At 44.0% G+C, this 23,268-nt stretch overlaps 1 protein-coding gene across 1 annotated transcript in view; it reads right to left on the bottom strand.

Annotated features, from left to right (window-relative positions):
* Positions 1-9,825: 9,825 nt before the first annotated feature.
* Positions 9,826-23,268, bottom strand: part of EXOC2 (exocyst complex component 2) — a 168,571-nt gene continuing 155,128 nt past the window's right edge. Inside the window, exons 23-27 of the mRNA XM_066579268.1 lie at positions 22,546-22,601; positions 18,816-18,938; positions 15,344-15,405; positions 13,561-13,620; positions 9,826-10,141 (exon numbers count right to left, since the gene is read on the bottom strand). Of these exons, the coding sequence (XP_066435365.1) occupies positions 10,048-10,141; positions 13,561-13,620; positions 15,344-15,405; positions 18,816-18,938; positions 22,546-22,601 (395 nt within the window). The 3' untranslated portion in view covers positions 9,826-10,047. The remainder of the gene's footprint in view (positions 10,142-13,560; positions 13,621-15,343; positions 15,406-18,815; positions 18,939-22,545; positions 22,602-23,268) is intronic.

Below are 23,268 nucleotides of genomic sequence, written 5' to 3'. Positions count from 1 at the left end.
ACAGACCACGTAAAGGCTGCCTTTTGTAAAGCACAAGAAGCTGAGACAATGATTCATCTGAGGTGTTGCCCATACGGTCCTTGATGCTCTTTACTAAAAGTCGGAAAAAGTTTCACATTCAGGAATAGTGCCACTGACAACTGTAGAAAGGACGTAAGTCATAAAACCACTAAGAGCCGCTGTACAGGAATGAACTAACAATATAAACCCTGTGCACCTCCAAAGACACACTGAGGAGTAATCAGGTCTGTAGGTATGCACACAAGCAGTATATTACATAGTATCACACCATTACACTATGGCATCTAGAATTTGTATCCTTTTATTATACATTATTTACTATTATTAAACAGCGCTCCATTGGGTGCCCAGAATTTATATGATGTTTTGTGATTAGAGATGAGCGAGCGTACTCGGTTCGGGTGTTTTTGAACTCGAGCACCGCTTTTTCCGAGTAACTCACTACTCGGACGAAAAGATTCAGGGGGCGCCGGGGGGTGGGGGCGGCATGGTGAAGCGGTGGGTAGCAGTGGGGAACAGGGGGGAGCTCTCTCTCTCCCCCCCTCCCCCACCCCCCTCTGCAACCCCCCGCATCTTTTCATCCGAGTAGTGAGTTACTCGGAAAAAGCGGTGCTCGAGTGCAAAAACACCCAACCGAATAGATTCGCTCATCTCTATTTATGATGTTAAATAACTGTCCAGAATTAACAGGATTTTCTAATATTTAAGGACGCAGTAAATATTGTTATTTTTTCCTTTTGACATGTTCAACTTTTTTTGTTATTCCATTAGCTGTAGAATGGCTTGCTTTATGTGGGTCCAGTTGTAGTTTAAAAGGCACTATTTTAAGGTACCATTAACTATTATAATGTTTCTTCTTTGGGGGGTGGGAGGGGGAATTCCTGAATCGCAGAACCAGAACTAATCAATACTGTGCGATGTAATGCTGACAACTATCAAAGTAGATAAACTACTACCCACTAAAACTGGTCAACCCTTCGGGATCATTCTGTATACAGCCGAGAGCTGTATGGGGAGGCTTTAAAAATCTCACACAAATACATGGTGTGATCAGAAGCATTCCAATTTTAATGTGACAAAACGTATGTCTTTTATAGCTTTTCGTATCAGTAAAGGATCTACTGAATTTGCACAAAGAATGAGATGACTTACTGGAATTTCCCATACCACAGGATTCACATCTGCACCGAGCAGGGGGTTGGACCAGATGACCCTGGAGGTCCCTTCCAACTCTACCATTCTATGATTCCAAGTTTTTGATTGGTGTAGTCAGAAGGTCAGGAATAAATAATAAGTAGTTATTAGACTTTTCAAAGACAGGAAAACAAAACATCAACTATTATTTCCTACATCATCATTTACATAAATCTGTCCAAACATCAGATGTAGTCTTTCTGGGAGTACTACCACCAATACTCAAAATATATAAGGACCATATGAATACTTACAGAAACACCTGTCTTACAAACTAGAAATATAACACAGGAATTTCTGAAAGTTAACACTATCATCTGTATATCAAATTGTTTTGCCAGCTGTGGTTGATAATGAGGCAGGTGCCCTTTACATTGAACATGTCTGGGATTTAGTGAACATTATATTTTAATTAAAATGACATAATATATAAAATATGTGGCTGAAAAACAATCAACAGATGTTGAAGGACTACCGCTAGCTGATTTTCAAGGTCAGAAATATTTACAAAAACTGAAGCATACAGAGTCTTAAAGAAATAGCTCTTACAACATTATGCTACATATAAAATGAGACACAGTTACAGAATACAAGTATGGAAAAAAATTAAATTAAAATACACCTTGCATCACTTCTGTGAAATTGCGATCCTCAGATGATTGTTTCCTGCACGTCAGAGGATCGCAAGGGTTTCCCATCAATTTCAATATAAAACATCGCAACCCACTCACATGGCATGCGAGCGCCATGCAATGTCTTTTAAGGTCCCATTAAAATCACTGGGCAAGGCATTCCGCAGAAATTCCAAAAGTTAGAACATCCTGCATCGCTCATTCTATTTAAAAGAATGGAGTTCATATTCGTGCGAGTTTTGTGCGTCTCGCCAATGTTAATAAGTCCTTAAAAGAAGATTCTCTTCAGGAACGAAAACAAGAAGTTTGCTATACTTGATATGACAAAAAATAAAAACTTACACCAAGCCGGAAAAGTGAACATTTTTTCCAAACATTAGCTATGCAATCAGAGTAACGCTAAAAAGCGGTATTCAAGTTTTATACATTCTTCCAATGTTTTCTGTATCCAGTTCTCTTCATTTTCAAGATCTCAGCTTTCCGTCACTCAATAGGTTGTCCCGAGGCAGCAAGTGGGTCTATACACTTCTGTATGGCCATAATAATGCACTTTGTAATGTACATTGTGCATTAATTATGAGCCATACAGAAGTTATAAAAAGTTTTATACTTACCTGTTCCGTTGCTGGCGTCCTCGTCTCCATGGTGCCGACTAATTTTCGCCCTCCGATGGCCAAATTAGCCGCGCTTGCGCAGTCCGGGTCTTCTTCTTTTCTGAATGGGGCTCCGTGTAGCTCCGCCCCGTCACGTGCCGATTCCAGCCAATCAGGAGGCTGGAATCGGCAATGGACCGCACAGAAGCCCTGCGGTCCATGAAGACAGAGGATCCCGGCGGCCATCTTCAGCAGGTGAGTATGAAGACGCCGGACCACCGGGATTCAGGTAAGCGCTGTGCGGGTGGTTTTTTTAACCCCTGCATCGGGGTTGTCTCGCGCCGAACGGGGGGGGGGGGTTTAAAAAAAAAAAAAAAACGTTTCGGCGCGGGACAACCCCTTTATTAATGGTTTACTTCAAATGCCTAAAATCTGTCTTGGTCATGGGGTGATCACAGGTAACATCTAGTTATAGTATGGTTACTGGAGCTGTGTGTTATCAGCTGTGCACCTGTGTGTCCAGAACCAGTATAGATGGTTATCCACAGGAAGTAAAAAATAAAAGGTTCCTATTGATTGATCCCCCCTCATTCTCCGAAAGCCACTGTGCCCCATTAAGACATGGGCTGCATGAGAACACTGAAGGTGTTTTGTGGTATCTGGCACCAAAATGTTAGTAGCAGAAGGTTCTGTAAGCTGTGAGATGGGACCTCTAAGGATTGGACTTTTTTCCCAGCACATTCCACTGATCTTTGACCAGATTGTAATCTGGGAGGTTTGGAGGCCAAGTCATCACCTGAAACCTTTTGTCATATTCCTCAAACCATTTTTGAACATTTTTTTGCAGTGTGGCAGGTTGCATTATCCTGCAAATTAGCTGTTGGCATTAAGGGATGTACTTGGTCTGCAGCAATGTTTAGCCAAGTGGTACGAAGCAGAACCCAAGGTTTCCCAGCGTAACATTGTCCAGAGCATCGCATTGCCTCCGCCCACTTGCCCTCTTCCTATATGCATTCTGGTGCCATCTATTTCAAGGGTAAGCGATGTGCATGCACTCGGCAATACACAAGTGAAACAGAAACGTGTAATTCATCAGAACAGCCACCTTCTCCCATTGTTTCATGGTCCAGTTCTAATGCTCACTTGCCAATCTGCGTTACAAAAAAAAGTTTTTTAAAATGTTTTCTGAATAGCATTTTTGTGCTTCTTACAGAGTTTTGGGTGCCGATTTCAAATTTGTGCTGATTGTCAGAAAGAGATTTACAGACAATAACCTTAACAGTAAAATAAAGAAGTGCAGATATAATAGCAGGTAAATATGTCCTATAAATGTCCTAAATTGGGTAACATACAGTTCTAAGCAGCACATAAGATCCCCGGGGGGCAGATGTAGAATAACTAAGAACTTCCACAAGTTGCAGGAAAATATGGGAAGTTGGATGTAATGTTTGCAGACGTCACTTATTACTTTTATGTCCGCCAGTGGGAATATTCAGCAGTAATCAGCCGCCATCGCAGGCCTCTACTTTTCTTCATACCGTTTTTCAATTGCATGTAGGTCTTGGTGAAATCTGTCACTGTGCTCATCTGATAAGTCACTCACTGCCTCTCTTCAGGAAGTACTGGTAGACAGTTTTGATAAATACGACCCCTATATGGTTTTAATGGTCTATATACTGTAACAGAATGGTACAATACTGAATATCCTACTTTCTTATGGCTTCATTATTTTGCCTGACAGACAACTTTGGTTGCAGTCTTTGTACTCAGCACCCTAAATATAGGTAAGAACACGGATGTACATAGGAAAATATACCCTTGTAACAAAGTAGGCGCTTTTAGTAGTCAATCGGGTTCAGCATGGGTACCTGACTGGTCTGTGGCTATGCAGCAAGCTGCGATGAAGTGTGTTCTGACATTTGTCTCTCACAGTCAGCAATAACTTTTGTGATATTTATATTGGATGTGTCAATAAATGACCATAATAAAACAAAATACGAATAAGGCCGAATGCACACGGGTGGATTTTCCGCCGTTGCACGCTGCCATAGGATTGCATTGGTTTATACAATCCAATGCAGACAGCTGCGATTTTGCTTTCGGCAAACTCGCGCGATAATAAGATTGCGGCATGGCCTATGTCAGTGCAAGCCTTGCACGTGCGGCTGTGCGCAGCCGGCACATCTGCAGAGCAGAGCGACGACACCTTTCTGCTTAAAGAACTGCTTTGAAGAGCCAGGGATAGCGCAGAGAGGACGCGGCTGAGCCACGGCAGCTAGAGGAAGGGGGGGGATGATTTTTTAAAAAATTATTTTTAACACCACTTTTCCTTGTTTTTCAGGGAAGGGCTTATATTTAAAGCCCTTTCCTGAAAAACAATTACAGGATGGCGGCAGTTGGATCCCCTACCGCAGCTGTCATCTGTCACAGCTGTGGTAGGGAATTCTTTATTCCCTGCAGGGATGAAGAATTCCTTTGCTGCGTCTGTCACAGATGTGGCAGGTGCAGCAGGGAATTCTTTTTCCTTGTGGGGATGAAGGAAACATCTGCCACATGCTGCAGATGTGTTTATCCCCGTGGGGACACGGCAGCAGCGGACAGGTAAGTATTTTTATTTATTTATTTACACTAAAATTCTTGTTTTTCAGGAAAGAGCTTATATGTAAAGCCCTTTCCTGAAAAACAATTCAGGGGTGCCGGCAGACCATTGTCTTCAATGCAGCCGCGGCTCCATTGAAGGCATTGCACGGACCTGCATTCACGCGTTTGTGCACGTACATAGGTGCGCACTTATGTACGCTCGTGTGAAGCCACCCTTAGACTGCTTTTAAGAGGTAACAAACCGCTGTTTAATTGGAAATACCCTACAAGAACTGCCATTTTGGAGATTTTTTGACCAACAGAATTCCCCAATGTCAAAGTTGCTCACACCTTTTTGCGTGCCACTTTTTCCCTAACTCTAAAAACTGACTGTCCACTTGCTGTTTAGTATATCCCAATTCTCGTTCAGTCACTGCCTGCGTTTACACAGGACGATTATCGTTCAGATTGCCACGGGAGCCTGCCCAATTCTGAATGATAATCATTCATGTAAAATGGCTATTATGTAATAATGGGACAAATCGGAGGATACAAATGCGGTTATTCCTGGTGTTGTAAATTCAGCCCGTATTTTGTCTGAAGAGACTGAAAATATTGGGTTGTAACTTTAGACGTTTTCAGAATTTTTGTGGCTGTTGCAGATTATTATTTTTCCATAATACAGTATAAACTCTCCAAAACACAAAAATCATCAGTAAACATAACTGAAAGTTGTTCTCTTAATTCCGCCCCACTTTTGCCAGTAAAGCAGTTTTGCGGGAAACCTATATTTGCGGATACATTCACTTAGAAGAAAAACAAACTGAAGATGAAACTGCCTCAGGGGCGGTCAGCCAGTTTTTGCAGACTCTTCAAATTACCTGGTTATAAAGTGGTATAGGCAGATCCTCAAAGCTGAATGACATCATGGCAGTTCTTCTGGTTTGTCACCTAGATAGAAATGGCTTAGGAGACTTTTCACATTTTGACTGAAGACCAGTAATGTTAGGAATACCCCAAGGCACTGGACCAAGGAGGCAAGTATAAGAGTCTTAATTGCACCATACTACAAGAGAAGGGCTTCGCGTTTCACTAATTAAACCAGCAGTTTAGACAGTAAAACGTGTAGCCCTTTTTTTTTGCATGGTGCAATAAAGACTTAGATTTATCTTCCTAGTTCCTGCATCGCATGGTGCTCCAAACATTAGTGGTGTAACTTCCTGGAAAGGAGAGGAATAGGCAGCCGCCAGAATTACTTCATTTTCGAGCTCCACTTACAGAGCTCACTAGTATCCTTTTATCGGTACCACATGAGGTGCTTTCATTTTTGTCTTGTCTTTTCTTAAGGACCATTTACACAGAATGATAATCGCTCAAAAATCACTTCGTTTGAGTGACAGTTGTGAGTGATCATCTTTGCATAAACTCTTAAGTAGATAATTAGCTACATAAGAGTTAAATGAAGGCAGAGTGGGACACCGCTGACAGCTCCGAGAACAGCACCTGCTTTGTATATGCAAACAGCTGCTTTGTTCTCGGAGCCATCAGCTGGTATCCCGCTGAGAAGTCTGAGCGGGATACCAGCTAAAAGAATGCTATCAGCGGTCCCCCACTGAGAACTCGGCGTGCGCCGCTTGCTAAAAATCAGCGATAAACGAATAGTGCATGATGGCAGCGCATTTAGACGCAACGGTTATCACTCAAAAGATGGCTTTTGAGCGAATCGCTGTGTCCAAAAGGAAATTGAAACACTTTTAGAATGTTGCTTTTGACATTTCTAGTTTGTTGTACAAATCTGTAATAGCGCCCATAGCTGCTCTTCGCCCATACCGTACCTCCGTGTTCCAATCCAACTCTGCTACATCTATATTACTTCTGACTCTCGTTGGCTTGTTTTAATGACCGGCATGACAAATCCCCTCTTACACAATGACACATTTGTTTCACTTTGTTTTATGAATAAGGAGCGATGTAGCGATGTGTATAACTCACATACTGAGGTTTCTTACTAGAGATGAGCGAACGTACTCAGTTCGGGTGTTTTTGGACTCGAACACCGCTTTTTCCGAGTAACTGACTACTCGGACGAAAAGATTCGGGGGGCGGCGTGGTGGAGCGGGGGGTAGCAGTGGGGAGCTCTCTCTCTCCCCTCCCTCTCCCCTCTGCAACCCCCCACGCACCCCCCGAATCTTTTCGTCCGAGTAGTCAGTTACTCGGAAAAAGCGGTGCTCGAGTCCAAAAACACCCGAACCGAGTACGCTCGCTCATCTCTATTTCTTACAGCATGTCGACCCTACACAATCCATCATCTAGAAGTGCAGGATTTCATGTGAGAAACCATTTACTTCTTCTTGTGCACATCCTGCCTTCAGCTACATGGGCCGATGAACTGCATGTGATGGAGCAGGAAGAGGCTCAGCTAGAAGTGATCCTGTGGAGGAAGGAAATAGGCTGTACAGGGAGGTTTACCACACCAATCAGTGGGTGGGTTCAGAAAAATCAAAAGTGATAACGGGACTAATGTGTAACGAGTTGACGTAACGAATATTCCTCATAACTGCAGCGACATCGATATAGATATATAGATAGAGAGAAGAAAAAACTAATATTTGTTGACTCTGCGAGGGTGAAAAAGTAGTTAAACAGGGGAAATACCTAGTATAAAGCTGAGCTAAGAACTACTTAGGACCTGTGAGTAATAACTGTCGGGGTTTAGGACTTTCTGAGGAAACAAAGTTATGAGTTACAACTGAATTACAAAGTACTCAGCCTGATAACAGTGAGCACTAGCCATTATCATTCCTGCTACAGTCAGACCTAACATGCAAACAGTTTGCAGACCAATGTCCCATTTACACGGGACGACAGTCAGCAAAATGACGGTACGAGTGGTGACATCCCTGCTAGATGTGAGCGTTCATGCGGAGCGTTTAGACCGTTAGATCACCACTGGCTATCGCTCAGCGCTTCACATTCTATGGAGCGCTTACACGCAGCGAGAGGTGAGTAAATGGATAGTAAACGATGGTATTGCATTTAGACGTAACGATTATTGTGCATTTTCGTTTGTTTGGAGGAATTTTGCACGATAATTGTCCCATGTAAATGGCCCTTAAGATCTAATGAGATTGCAAGATTGGAATCAGGAGAAGATTGGCTTCTGCCTCATTGGGGTTTATTTTTTTTTTGCCTTCCTCTGGATCAACATTGGGGAGGGCGATGGGCTGAGCTGGGTGGACGTAGGTCTTTCTCAGCCTTACATACTATGTTCCATGCCTCCAGCTTGTACTGCAAAGCAGAGATGATACAATCGTAGTTCTTTGCATAGATAGTAATGGGATAGCATAGGTTCGGGCAGCAGCTAAAGGCTGTACAAAAAAGCTGCATTTGAAGTGCAATTAGGCCACATACCAAATAGTCTTGATTAAAGTAGACCATCGTTTTAGGTTTACAGCTCCTATGGCGATCAATGTGTTCGCACTGTTACAAGTAAACCATGTTGCTAATCGGATCCTACGGTCCGGTCATACTTTCAATTTTTACTCCTCCTCTACTATCTGCAGGTTAGTATGAAGACGGGACAGGAGGAACACGACTGCAATATTAGACAACACATATAGCCTGTTTGTGGTGTGGAGGTCTATGCAGACCGGGAGACCTATAGATCTGCATGGAAGCCTACTGTAGGACACCTACACGTCCTATCTGGGCTCTGGCCTTGTTATAAGGAGCCAAAGACATTAATGTATACATCCTCGCAGTGTGCACATTAAAGGGAACTTGTCATGACTTTTGAACCCCATTAGCTATGCAATAGGGCTCAAAGTTGAAGGAGCGCAGAGTCCGGAGAGCAGTGATTGATACTCACCGGCGCCCCATTCCAGCGCTGTGTTTCCGCACATACACAGAGTGACTCTTTTCAGCCCGCTCCATGAGAGTTCTCCCATTTATCTCTATGTTAGAGCACACAGAGCAGTCTGAAAAAAGTCCCTATGTGCGTGCGGCAACACAGGACGCCCGATGAGGATCAAACACCGCTCACCGATTCCCCACTCCCTAACTTACAGCCTCATAATATAGTTTATGGGGCTCAATGGTCATGAGAGATTCCCAATAAAGCAGTTGTGCCATCAAGTATAAAACCAGGCACACAGGGCAAATAGTTAATCTTCCCAATTCCCGCTCCCAGCACCACTGGAAAGCAGCTGATTTTGCCAAGAGAAGCCACGGCCAGCTGGACATTGTAGTATTACTGGACAGCCATTTACATGAAAGGCTGCCCTGTAATACAAGGATGGTTCACAGTCCAACAGAATGGGAGCCACTCTCATCAAGCATCTCTCTGTTCCAGCTCATAGAGGGATGCCCCAAGTGGGGAACCCCTCTCCAGGATGTTCATTCTGCCTGGTAGGGCATATGAAGAGGGTATCTTTTCTTGACACAACAAGTTTAAGGCTGAACACATTTTTTACAGCAGATTTTCCTGCAAATTCACAACAAATCAACATATATATTTGCATGTATTACATGAAGAGTTCATCGCAGACGTACTGCAAAGGGTAACATTCAGGGCTGCTTTTTATTCAGCACAAGGAGAATGCTAATATTTCACATGGGTTTCTACTATGTGTGGATGGGGTTTTGAAAGCCTCATCCACTGTACTGCAGTGCAGAATCAATTGCCACAAACATTCGACAATTGCGCAATGTACGAACATGACCTAATATAGCTTTCGGCTCTTTCCAGCTAACCAGTAAAATGCTTCACCTATCCCGAAGGTCCCACTATGAATGAGAGTCTTCCATGACACAAAAACCTTTATTCCATACATCTGAGTAACAGAGTTATTAGTGGTACATAACATGGGCAGTGCATATCCTCCATCCAACAGTTAGTAATACGGTAGGAAGGAACTTGGCTAAAGTGTAATAATACAGAAATATTAATTAACCAAAGCTATAGTAAAAGTTGGACAGGGTAAGAGAAGACTTGTGCTTCCATTGGATAAGCGTCACATGCTGGTTGCTCAGGTCTTCTTCTCATAGTTGGACGCGGTCTGAAAGCACACAAGTTGTAGGTGCATGCCGCTCTTAAATTCATTCAGCAGCTGCTCTAATAACCTGTGGAGAGACGCACAAAGTCAATCACCCATATAGCATATCACATAAATACACGGGGCATCGGGTCATTAGGCAGCTTTGTAGATGTAACAAGGGAATTTCTTGCCATGTGACACAAGCTATATAAAATCTCTTTATTTCCCCTGGGGAATAGACATGTGAGAGGAAAATGAAAATCCCTCCTAAATTTAAATGTTTCCTATGCATAGCTAATAGGAAGGAGTTTTCTCGCATTTAGTCAGCCGCAGCTAATATATGTAATGCAATACAGCGCGGAGTGTCAAATGTTTTACAATATAATTCTAGGAAGGAATACAGCAGATTGCTTCTCATATTTATAATATATTATAAAATGGTAGAGTTGGAAGGGACCTCCAGGGTCATCGGGTCCAACCCCCTGCTCAGTGCAGGATTTACTAAACCATCCCAGACAGATATTTGTCCAGCCTTTGTTTGAACACTTCCATTGAAGGAGAACTCACCATCTCCCATGGTAACCTGTTCCACTCATTGATCACCCTCACTGTCTAATACCTAATTTGTGTCTCCTCCCTTTCAGTTTCATTCCATTGCTTCTAGTCTTTCCTTGTGCAGATGAGAATAGGGCTGATCCCTCTGCAGTGTGAGATCCCTTCAGATATCTGTAAACAGCTATTAAGTCTCCTCTCAGCCTTCTTTTTTGTAAGCTAAACATTCCCAGATCCTTTAACCGTTCTTCATAGGACATGATTTGCAGACCGCTCACCATCTTGGTAACTCTTGTGAATTTGCTCCAGTTTGTCTGTCTTTTTTAAAGTGGGTGCCCAGAACTGGACACAGTATTCCAAATGAGGTCTGACTAAGGAAGAGTAGAGGGGGATAATTACCTCCCGTGATCTAGACTCTATGCTTCTCTTAATACATCCCAGAATTGTGCTTGCCTTTTTGGCTGCTGCATCTCATTGTTGACTGATGTTCAGTCTATGATTTTTACAAGTCTTTTTCACATGTTCTGCTTAGCCCAATTCCTCCCATTCTGTATGTGCTTTTTTCATTTTTCTTACCCAGATGTGGGACCTTGCATTTCTCTCTGTTAAATACCATTTTGTTAGTCGCTGCCCACGGTGCAAGCTTTTCTAGATCTTTTTGATCCTTTCTTGCTGTTCCCTAGTGTTAGCTATGCCTCCTAGCTTTGTGTCGTCTGCAAATTTCATCAGTTTTCCCCTCCTCCAGATCATTTATAAAAATGTTGAACAACACTGGGCCTAGGACAGAGCCTTGTGGTACCCCATATGATACATTCTTCCACTTGGATGTGCAGCCATTTATGACCACTCTTTGAGTACGATCACTCAGCCAGTTGTGAATCCACCTAACAGTTGCCTTGTCAATCCCATATTTGGTCATTTTTTCAATAAGTATGGTATGAGATACTTTGTCAAATGCTTTACTAAGGTCGAGCTATACTATATCCACCGCATTTCCCTGATCAACCCAGTCGGTGATTCTGTCATAGAAGGAAATTGGATTCGTCTGGCATGACTTGTTTGTTACAAACCCATGCTGCCTCTGGTTAATTACTCCATTTTCATCCAAGTACTTCCATACATGCTGTTTAAGAACTTATTTGAATATCTTTCCCGGTATAGAAGTCAGGCTCACAGGCGTGAACTCTACATCTGCAGCATTTCAAGTTATGCTGCAGATTTGGTTGAGCATTTTTTCAGAGAGTTCAATAAAGGTGGTTTCACACGGGCGAGAAAACACACGTTTTTGCCGCAATTTTTGCCTGCCGTGATAGTCAGTTAAAAAGCAGATTATGAAACCAATAATTGTCAACGGTTTCTTTCCCACTTGCGATGTTGTCACTGATGCGATGTCAGGAGATAAACAATCATGGTATGTTCTAGCTTTCTGCATTTTGTGATATTTTTTAAATCTCCCATTGTATTCTCTGAAGCCTGAGTTTTATCACATTGGAATGCTGCCAACACGCGTTGTGATGCGATTTTGAGATTAGAAACGATCGTTGGCTGCATTTACACCGAACCATTATTATTCATTTTCACTCGTTTGAACATTTTTTTGAAAGGTAATTGTTCCGTGTTACAGGGCCTTAACTCTTACTGGTGGTTTGGTTTTCAAGAGCCATTTATAACACCAATCCTGCCCGCCAGCTGGATAGGAATCCGGGGAAAATAAAAAGTGAATACTCTCCCACCTTTAGTGGATTCCAAAATTGTTCATATAATTTTGTGAATTTTTTTGTCATGGCAAGGAGATCCCAGAGTTAAAAAGGTATGGCCTCTCCTTAAGTTTCACTGGATTACATAGCATGAAAGGTCACCCCTTTAGTTAAGAGAAGGTATATATACCCTCCACCGTGAGAGGAAAGAGATTTAAATGCAAAAACCCACTATAAGCTAGAGGGAGGGAATAAAAAGGGGTTCGGTTATAAATTCTAGGAAATCAAATTAGCAGTAAAGTGTAATTAACACTTTCCCCTTCACCCATGAGGGCAGTAGAGCTGTAGTATCATTGCAAATTGGGATGAATCCCTGGGGAAAAGAGAGGGTGGGGGGCGCAGGGGCAGCTAGCACTTGTAGCACCTTCCTCTTGAAGGATAGATCCAAGAAAGAGCCCAACTCCCACCTGTAGTGCTTAAAGCAGTGGATGAAGACCAAATAGCAGCTCTGCAGATACGCTCAATAAAGACATCAGATCTTCCCATTCAAGTAGCCTTAGCTTTGCTGGAATGCCCCTTCAACTCTTCTGGGGGAACCTGATCTGCTGAAGTAATAAGCTAGGGCAACGGCCATTCTAATCCACAGAAGGGTTCCATTGGTAGCTGCTCTACTGCTATTCTTTAGTAGAAGACTAAACCTGAAGGATTAACAAAGACATCCTCCAAAAAGATTGGCCATTATTTGACTCCAGACTAGAAAAATTCACTGGGCGCTTGCTGGTTTTACATGAATGTCTGACTGCGCAACACCAGGCCACTCCTAAGCTTCATAATATGGTGACAGAAAGTAATATCCTCCTATATCCTTACTTCACCAAGTTGTCCAAGTCTGTTAACAGAGCAGTCCACAACTCCTTACCAGGAGCCCGCACCCCGCTTCTGTTACAGGTGTTTTCCTTCAGTCAAGCGAAGGAAGGTATCAGATTTGAAGAGGAGGGAAGGCCAACACTTAGTGGAAGAAGAGGCTGTAGGCCAAGGCAGGCCCCAAAGTGCGTGAGTTCTCCTTCAATGGAAGTGTTCAAACAAAGGCTGGACAAATATCTGTCTGGGATGATTTAGTGATGCTGCGTTGAGCAGGAGGTCAGACCCGATGACCCTGGAGGTCCCTTCCAACTCTACCATTCTATATGTCACCAGGGTGTTAATACAGAAAGATAAAATGTTTCCTCAACACCGAATGATGGAATTGACTTACTTTTTGTCACTCCCACTGGATAGCTGGGGAATGGCTTCCAGTGCTTGATCGAATGTACACCTGTGATAAAAGCAGAAAGATTTAACTTCAGTAGTCGGACTTGCATTAAAAAGAGATTTCTAGCACCAGATCCTAGGTGTGACTGCAACTTCTGCACCTCCTATAGCTACGCCATCGGAAGTAACCTCCATCTAATGTTATCACTTGGTATACACAGGGCAATGATTCAGGCACCAACATAAGCCCATGCCAGTAGCTTTCAGGTTTAGCCATATTCCACATATAGCGCATCTATTGTTAACATTTGTTTGCATTAAATAAGTGAAAATATGACATTTTGTACTTTAATATTTTGGAAATTTCCCGTCTTTAATAGCCGGTAACTCTTGTTTTCCTGCCTGCTCTATGTAGATGTTCACAAAGCTCCGTACTCAACAAAACCACACTACGCTGAAATAGTACATACTGGACAAGTGAGAGACGTGCGCCGCAGCAGCATCTTTCCTTGCTAAGATGGGGGTCTCTTCCCGGTGTGGCGTTACAAGCTTAACAACTCAACACCGGGAAGAGACCCCCATCTTAGCAAGCAACATTTAGAAATGTGATGCAAACAGAAAAGACACAAAAGGACACATTTATCCAAGACCGGTGTTTCACAAGCCAGTCTTCGAGAACTGCGCCTGAAGTAAGATTTGCCGAATGTTCCAACACGTTTTTGGCATCTTTGGGCTGCCCATGCATTCCCCGAAATCTACTCCAGCCAATACCATGCGCAGAGATTTGCTGTTTTATGCTAATTTCTGGCATAAATTATAATAAATATGACAGGCCCCTTTCAGAAAAGTAGTGAAGGCATCTGAATCCAAAAACGCACACATTTTTTACGCCATACTACCGGCACAAGTCCTTTTATGAACTCCCTTCATTTTGTGAAGGTACAGTTAACATTTCAGGCAGGGCTACATCTAAGGGCCCTTTTAGACGAGCCGATATCGTTTAATTGAGCGTGTGATGTCACCGTTATCTCGTTGGCTCTCGTGCGGACTGTTCAGACAGGCAGATACATTGTTGGTTCGTTCAAACAAGAATCGTTCAGTCTTTTACATTCTCTGTATGAGTGACTGAGGGGGACGGAACGAGCGATGGTTAAACTGATCGAGCCGACGATGATATTTATGCCTGCATAACATGAATGAGGAATGAAAAGCGAATGATTTTCATTTGGTGTTTGGTCACTGGCTCGTGTTTAGACGGAACGATTATGGTTCCAACTAAAAGCACCTTATCCACCTAGTCTATCTAGTTCAGCCTGTTTCCACCCCCTAGTTGACCCAGAGGAAGGCAAAAACCCCAAGAGGCAGAAGCCAATTAGCCCATTTGGGGGAAAATTCCTTCCCGGCTCCATAATGGCCGTCAGACTAATCCCTGGATCAACCTGTGATAGTTCCTACCTGACTGTAAGACCAGGAGCTACAAAAACCCCGCTGGTCATCTAATGTCTATATCCTGTAATATCCTTCCGCTCGAGAAAGGCGTCTAGTCCTCTCTTAAACCCCTCAATGGATTTTGCCATCACAACGTCCTCAGGCAGAGAGTTCCACAGTCTAACTGCTCTTACAGTAAAGAAACCGCTTCTGTGTTGATGCTTTCTTCTAAATGTAGCGGATGCCCTCTTGTTACCGACATGGTACGTTTTGAACATAAGTGTGGTCGTGAGGTCCTTTACAATCAAATTAAAAAAGTGTCTCAGTGATAGATTTAGCATGAAGACTTTCAAGCTTACCTGATCTCATCCGTCAGATAAATCGATACGGCATCTTTCAGCGCGCTGATCTCTAGCCGTGCCTATTAGAAGACAAGGTTTTACATTCAACACATCTTGATTTCAATAAACGGGTGAAGCAACTACTACTAGGAGTGTAAGCCAATTAGTGGAGAAAGGCTTGAGCTAGTAAATAAGTCCAAATATTGCCACCATATATAATGGGGTCTGAAGATACAAATGGGGCAAGACAGAGAATAATGCGCCGTACACAGTATGAAGGCTCATTAAGACAAAGGAATGAACCCGATTCTTCTCTACTGACAGGGTTCTGGGGGTTCTCAAAGAGAAGAAGGTTAAAGTTTTTTTTAAAAATTTGAGCACAATAGAACATTTTGTACTAATTGACCGTTCTAGTGATTGCAAGCGGAGCATAGTTTTAATATTATGAATATTGCCTAACGCACTCCCGGAGGCTTAAGTATTAATGACTGCCTATATTCTAAATATACTCAACATACAGCATTGTCTTTCAAGAGTTTATATCTGCACAATAGAAACAAAAGGTATTTCTGTTACACAATCACACTGTCCGCACCGCGGATCCGGAGCAAATATCGTCCACAGCATGCTATGGGAAATCGATTCTTCCGGCGCACTTGCAGAAACCAATTGCGGTTTCCGTGAACGGAGGAAAAATCACAGCACGCTCTATTTTTAGGCGGATTCCACACCGACGGCTTCCATTGAAGTCATTGCCTGGCGATGGTGCGGGAAAAGTAAACATTTAAAAAAAACAAGACTATACTGTGCATTTCCGAAGGCGGCTTGCCACGACCATCCACAGTACAGATGAAGAGGAAAAGACAGTTACACGCAGATGCTTGCTGCTGTCCGGGTTGGATTCCAATGCAGGCAAACTGCTCGTCACCTGGACCTTTCTGACCAGACTGTTAGGGGGTGTTGGGACCAGTAGATTTGTGAAGGCACACAATGTGACCGGGCTCAGGGCGCCCCCTACAGACCACCCGTAGAGAGGAGCGTCTGACAAGACTGTTAGGAGGTGTTGGGACCAGTGGATTTGTGAAGGTACACAAGGTGACCAGGCTCAGAACCCCCGACAGACCACCAGTAGAGAGGACCGTCTGACAAGACTGTTAGGAGGTGTTGGGACCAGTGGATATGTGAGGACACACAAGGTGACTGGGCTCAGGACACCCCCTACAGACCACTAGTAGAGAGGCGTGTCTGACCAGACTGTTAGGGGGAGTTGGGACCAGTGGATGTGTGAGGGCACACAAGGTGACCGGGCTCAGGACCCCCGACAGACCACCCATAGAGAGGAGCGTCTGACCAGACAGTTAGGGTATGTTGGGACCAGTGGATATGTGAGGGCACACAAGGTGACCGGGCTCAGGAAGCCCCCAAAAGATCAGCAGCAGAGGAGGATTGTCCGACAAGCACAAGCAGCTCCAACTGTTTCGTTGTCCACCAGGTGACGCCATTGTTACAGGCCGTTTTGTGTCTCAACCATTTTCATGTGATTGGGTTAAGGACATTTGGTCTCACAGCACCCATTCCATGTACTGGCTTTTGACACCCACCCACTATCACCTCTACTAGTAGTGCTGTTGTGCGTGACGAAACTAGACTGTTATGGAGTGGAACCGGGTTGTCTTCAGCGACAAAGATAGGTTTAGTCTGAGCACTGACAATGGCCGCATTTATGTCTGGAGACCTCGGGATGGGCACCTCAATCCTGCTTTTGCTGTGGAGCTGCACACTGCCCCCTGCTGGTGTGATTGTCTGGGGGGCCATTGTATCTGACAGTCGGTCACCCCTAGCAGTGGTACGAGGGACAATGACAGCTCAGTGATATGTTCAGGACATCCTGCAGCCACATGTGTTCCTCTCATGGCGGCTTCCAAGAGGCAGCAGGATAATGCTCAGCCGCACACATAAGGGGGTTACAGGAATGTCCCCACAACATTGTCACACTTCTGTGGCTGCCCGGTCACCAGGTTTTTAGCCAATAAAACATGTATGAAATCACCTAGGACGACAACTTTGACAGTCTACGACTTTGCACAAGCTAGAAGCTCATTTACAGCAAAGGTAGAGCGATATGCTGCAGGATACCATACCTCCATGCCAGGCAGTGCAACAGGGTACTAGAACCTCCATGCCCGACCATATCACATTTTTGCATCCTAGCCAGAGGTGGCCCAACAGGGTACTAGAGGCTCCATGTGCACCTGTATCACATCTTGCATCCAAGCTAGAGGCGGTACAACAGGGTACTAGAGCCTCCATGCCCACCTGTATCACATCTTGCATCCAAGCTAGAGGTGGTACAACAGGGTACTAGAGCCTCCATGACTGCCTGTATCTCATCTTGTATCCAAGCTAGAGGTGGTACAGCAGGGTAGTAGAGCCTCCAAGCTCCCCCGTATCACATCTTGTATCCAAGCTAGAGGTGGTACAACAGGGTACTAGAGCCTCCATGACTGCCTGTATCTCATCTTGTATCCAAGCTAGAGGTGGTACAGCAGGGTAGTAGAGCCTCCATGCCCACCTGTATCACATCTTGTATCCAAGCTAGAGGTGGTACAATAGTGTACTAGAGCCTCCATGCCTGCTTGTATCAAATTTTGTATCAAAGCTAGAGGCGGTACAACAGGGTATTAGAGCCTCCATGCCCCCATATCTCATCTTGTACCCAAGTTAAAGGTGCTACAACAGAGTACTAGAGCCTCCATGCCCCCTGTATCACATCTTGTATCCAAGCTAGAGGTGGTACAATGGGGTACTAGAGTCTCCATGCCTGCCCATATCACATCTTCTATCCCAACTAGAGGCAGTACAACAGAATACTAGAGCCTCCATGCTCACTTGTATCACATCTTGTATCCCAAGTAGAGGCGGTACAACAGGGTACTAGAGCCTCTATGCCCGCCTGGATCACATCTTGTATCCAAGCTAGAGGCGGTACAACAGGGTACTAGAGCCTCCATGCCCACCTGTATCACATCTTGTATCCCAACTAGAGGCGGTACAACAGGGTACTAGAGCCTCCATGCCCGCCTGGATCACATCTTGTATCCAAGCTAGAGGTGGTACAACAGGGTACTAGAGCCTCCATGCCCACCTGTATCACATCTTGTATCCCAACTAGAGGCGGTACAACAGGGTACTAGAGCCTGCCTTCAAGTTTTCAATTTTCCACAATAAATTCTCCTTTTGCTCTGCTATTGTAATCACTTACTTATAGCAATGTTACAATCACAGAGAAAGTTTCGCTCAATTCTGACAACTTCTAGGGGAGGGATTGTTTTTGACAATGAGTGTATATTATAATAAATCTTTCCACTTTTTTGCCTGCAGTCGGTTTGTATTTCCAGACCAGAAGCCTCTTCTGCGATAATTCCCCACCAGTCGGAGGTTATCTTGTTTTTAGCAGACCTTCAGTTCAGTAAGCAGTTAATGGACGTACTTGTAAAGCGCCGTTCCTACTGAAGGAGGACACGCACTGCATGAGACGGCACAGCTCTTCTCCAACCGCTTCCACAATCCTTGACATCACTCGCGGGACCAACTGCTTAGAAATGGAGAAGACCTGAAAAACATAATTAGGGATGTATTCTGCAAGGTCTCATTTACACCGAGCATTGAGACAATTCACCCAATAGTAACATGCCAAGCTGAAAACTGTCAAACTGAAAACACGCTATCATACATACATCTGGGGTTTAGGTTTAATACACTGTTATTTTTAGTAGTCTTATCTTTCTGCTCCGTTTATTGGGCATTTTATACATAAAGGGAGATTCATCAGTAATAATTCAGTGTTGGATCATTATGCTTTCGTCAATCACTTAAAGGGGATGTCTCGCGGCAGCAAGTGGGTCTATACACTTCTGTATGGCCATATTAATGCACTTTGTAATATACATCGTGCATTAAATATGAGCCATACAGAAGTTATTCACTTACCTGCTCCGTTGCTGGCGTCCCCGTCGCCATGGATCCGTCTAATTCTGATATCTTCTGGCGTTTTTAGACACGCTTGCGCAGTCCGTGCTTCTGCCTGGTGAATGGGGCCGCTCGTGCCGGAGAGCTGGTCACCGCGTCGTCATCGTAGCTCCGCCCCGTCACGTGTGCCGATTCCAGCCAATCAGGAGGCTGGAATCGGCAATGGACCGCACAGAGCCCATGGTGCACCATGGGAGAAGACCCGCGGTGCACCATGGGAGAAAAGCGCAGTGCATCCCTGGGAAAGGACCGGCGGCCATCTTAGGCAGAAGATTTTTATAACTCCATATTTCGTTGGATCGGTGAGTAGCAAGCGGTTTAAAAACCGCTTTAAATTGCAATTTTAGGCCAGGGGGGTGACAGGCAGAATGGGGTAATGTAAAATTTTGATGTTTGCTGCGAGACAACCCCTTTAACATTTAGGCCCCCAGTCCACGGCAGTGATGCTATGGAAAGTGCCGGCCCCTGTCCACGAGCGGAGAATCATTGCGATTCTCCGCTCGCGTTGGGCAATTCGCAGCATGCTGTGAATTGCCCCAATTCTCCGCGGCCAGCCTATCTATTAGATAGGGCTGACCGGCGGAGATTCGTCTGTGGCTCCTGTTCCCGGCAGCGGCTCCCACGGCGGCGATCTGCCGCAGGACTTTGCAACACCCGTGGACTGGGGGCCTTATGATGCCCTCTTTTTTAAAAAAAATTAAAATAAAATACAAAGAAAAATAAGATACAAACACACTGGAACTCTAACTTTGCCCACCGTAAGATGGCCGGTCCAGCGGACATTCAGTCTTTATAAAAGTGTTAAAGGTCAGGAAGAAAGGGAAAAAAACTTTAAGTTTCCCTAGAGGAATCAGTCAGACATGTCTGATGTAGTGTTAAGGCGTTCTATCCACCGGTCCCGTATGTCACTTTATACGGTGGGGGTTACACTATTTATCTCATGCAGCCCCAGTGGGTTTTTTGGGGTGCTTCCAGTTGAGCAATATTACTATTTTTTTGCATAGAAGAAGAATAATTTGTACAGTGTGGGCATTGCCACATCAACTGGATTATCCTCCACAAGGCCAAAGAGGCAGATTCTAGGGCGTAGGATACGCAGGGTTCCCAAATTTGTTTCCAGAAATTGAAGAATATTTCGCCAGTAAGTCTATGAGACGTGACATTCCCAGAACAGGCCCATAGCATGCAAATGTGTAGGGGTGTAGTAGATTCCATCAAGAAACTTAACCTGTATGAGTGTTTCTAGCACTAATCAGGTGAAGGGGATCCGGAAATGCCAAGAGGTCACTCCAGTCGTCCCGAGTCCAGGTCTGGTATAACTGAGCCCCATTTCTCAAGAGCATTATCCTCCAGTGGAGTAAAAGCCTACATGTCAACTGCCTATAAAAACTGGAGAGAGGCTTCAGGAGGTTGGCCATCGGCACTAGGTCTTTCAACGTGGTCAAAGCAAAGGGAATGCTCAGGCCCCCAAATTGGGCTCTAAGGGCATGTTGGAGTTGGAAATATCTAAAAAAGGAACTATTGGCAAGGCCAAAATGTATCTGCAGTTGTAGAAAGGTACAGAGATTGCCTGTCTGTACTACATCGGAGAGAGTGGCCATTCCATCTGACTTCCTATAGCCCTGGTTGTTGTTCCCCCAGAGGACGCCGCAAAGTGAAACATGTCAGGTGGCTATAGGCTAGATTATAATAGGGTTTGGTGGTGCTGACTTAGTAATTTCCACGTAGGCTTTTGGACGTTGGCCATCCAGGCCTATGTTTTAGTGTGTATATGCACAGTTACACGCATGATACTAATTGATGACTGCTGGTCACATCTCATTACTTCCACCAGTTGTCCCTTTATTTTTATCATTCGATGTGGTCTCTGTCTTTCTGAATAATAAAGTACTTATATTATATTTAGGGGATATCACCTACGGGCATATTTTGTCTTTGGCGATTAGAATTGTGTATATATAAGGCTGCCTCCACACGGACGCTAAGACGCTGCGTTTTTTGCTCTATGTGATAGTAAAAAAGCAGATTTATGAAGCCAATGTCTTGCAATAGTTTCATTTACATCTGCGATGTGCTCTCTGTTGCGACAGCAAAAAATCGCGGCATGTTTAATCTTTTGGCTTTTTTTTGCCTTTTTATGCACCTAGGTTTCCATATGAAGCCATCATTTGTTCAATTTGGGTGAAAAAAAGGCAGGACAATGCACTTTACAAAGCAGACACACATTTGCCCTATCGCTGCGTTTTTCTCCCGCCCAAAAACGCAAACGCCCGTGTGGAGGCACCCTCACCCGGAGTATTCCTAGGGCAATTTCATAATATATTCTAGAGTGGTGATTACATGACGCCTCCAGGACACGGTGTCTGGCATGCACCGTAACTGCGGAAGATTGGGGTTGCTCCATAGGGGAGTGTGAGGTGACCATTTGGCCGCTTCATCAGGTATCTATCTTTCTGTTCTTTAACCCTTTCCAATCCAATTTGTATCCTGGTTTTCCTAGGGGGCTTACTCTTTTTCTGCCATTATACAACAGCGCTATCTGCTGGCTAAAGCCAGTACTGCATGAGGTGACACATTGGATAGGCTCCAATGGCAGAGAGGCTGGCAATATACAGTAAGAGAACCCCGACGGACGTCTGCCAACATCGAAGCTGTACAGCCTTAAATCATAATGCCTTCAGAGGTCAGACAGTGGATTGGAAAGGGTTAAAAGGCATCTAACAGAAAAACCTAAAACAATATTTTCCACATTCTACCTTAAAATGGGAATCTCCCAGTGACCGCCAGATCCATCAACATAAATAGAGTTCTATAGCTCTGAAGAACGGCTATTGTATTCCATCAGCACATCGACGATAACATGGACAAATACATAAATGAATGATTTCTGGCTCATTATGAACCATCAGTCTACATCTCAGAAATAAAGGGTGCAATGCCTTACCAAAAAGAAGAGACCTCTTAATGCAATGCATTGAAAGGGGTCTCTGTTCCGGAAGACCTACTCACTTGGTCCATAATCCGATTTGTGCCCATTCAGACCATATACACTCCAGTACTGCATATCAGGTAATGTTACAGATGGATACAAAAAAACAACTTTTGAAGTGTGGTTCTAACAGTCTTCTCATATTTAGGGGCGCCTTCTCCTTCAACAAGGAGATGTGAGTGCTGGCTAGACACAAACTTACCTCTGCATGTACAGCAATCATGCTCACTAATGCTTCCTTTAAGTAGTTTCTGACACCTAAGTACACAAAGAGAAAAGGAGGTCACTAGTACAGTACGGAGTACTTGGTCATCACCGAAGAAATTCACTATTTTTAGTTAGTCAAAAGTTGACTAATGTGTAAGAGAGTCCTCCACCGACAGCCATTGGGGAACAGCGGGATCGGGCATACTGGATTTTCAACATGCCCAATAATTTGTTCACATGGAAGATGAGCTGGGTTAAAGGGCTCCCACCTGAAAAAGAATGCATGCTATGGTGGAATCAATGGGAATAACGCTCAGACCATCACTGGTAGGATAGCAGGGGATTAATAAAGTTTCACAATGTGGGAACCTTTTAATAATACAGCCTAGTCCACAGAGATACCTCAGTCATATCCAGTATGTTAGTCCCTAAGTCTGCTTTGTATATCTCACCCATTAGAAATTTCTGATCCGAATGATAATAGGGTATCAATGTCAAAACATGGAAAAACTGTGGTTTCAATACAACGTCTGCATCATATATCAGATTAAATACAGTATATGCCACTTTTGAAGTCACCATTTTTTAAGATCACCTTGTAAAAACACATAAAAAACTTAAATAACATAATATAGTAGCAAACTTGATTCTCTTTTTAAACCCTTTTTGTTGGAGGGTAGTCCCAGCAATAAGCTGATCACGAGGTGTTCACTGCAGA

Source organism: Eleutherodactylus coqui, chromosome 9 (genome assembly GCF_035609145.1).
Source record: "Eleutherodactylus coqui strain aEleCoq1 chromosome 9, aEleCoq1.hap1, whole genome shotgun sequence".
Taxonomy (NCBI): Eukaryota; Metazoa; Chordata; class Amphibia; order Anura; family Eleutherodactylidae; genus Eleutherodactylus; species Eleutherodactylus coqui.
This window is presented reverse-complemented; position numbering and strand designations above follow the sequence as displayed.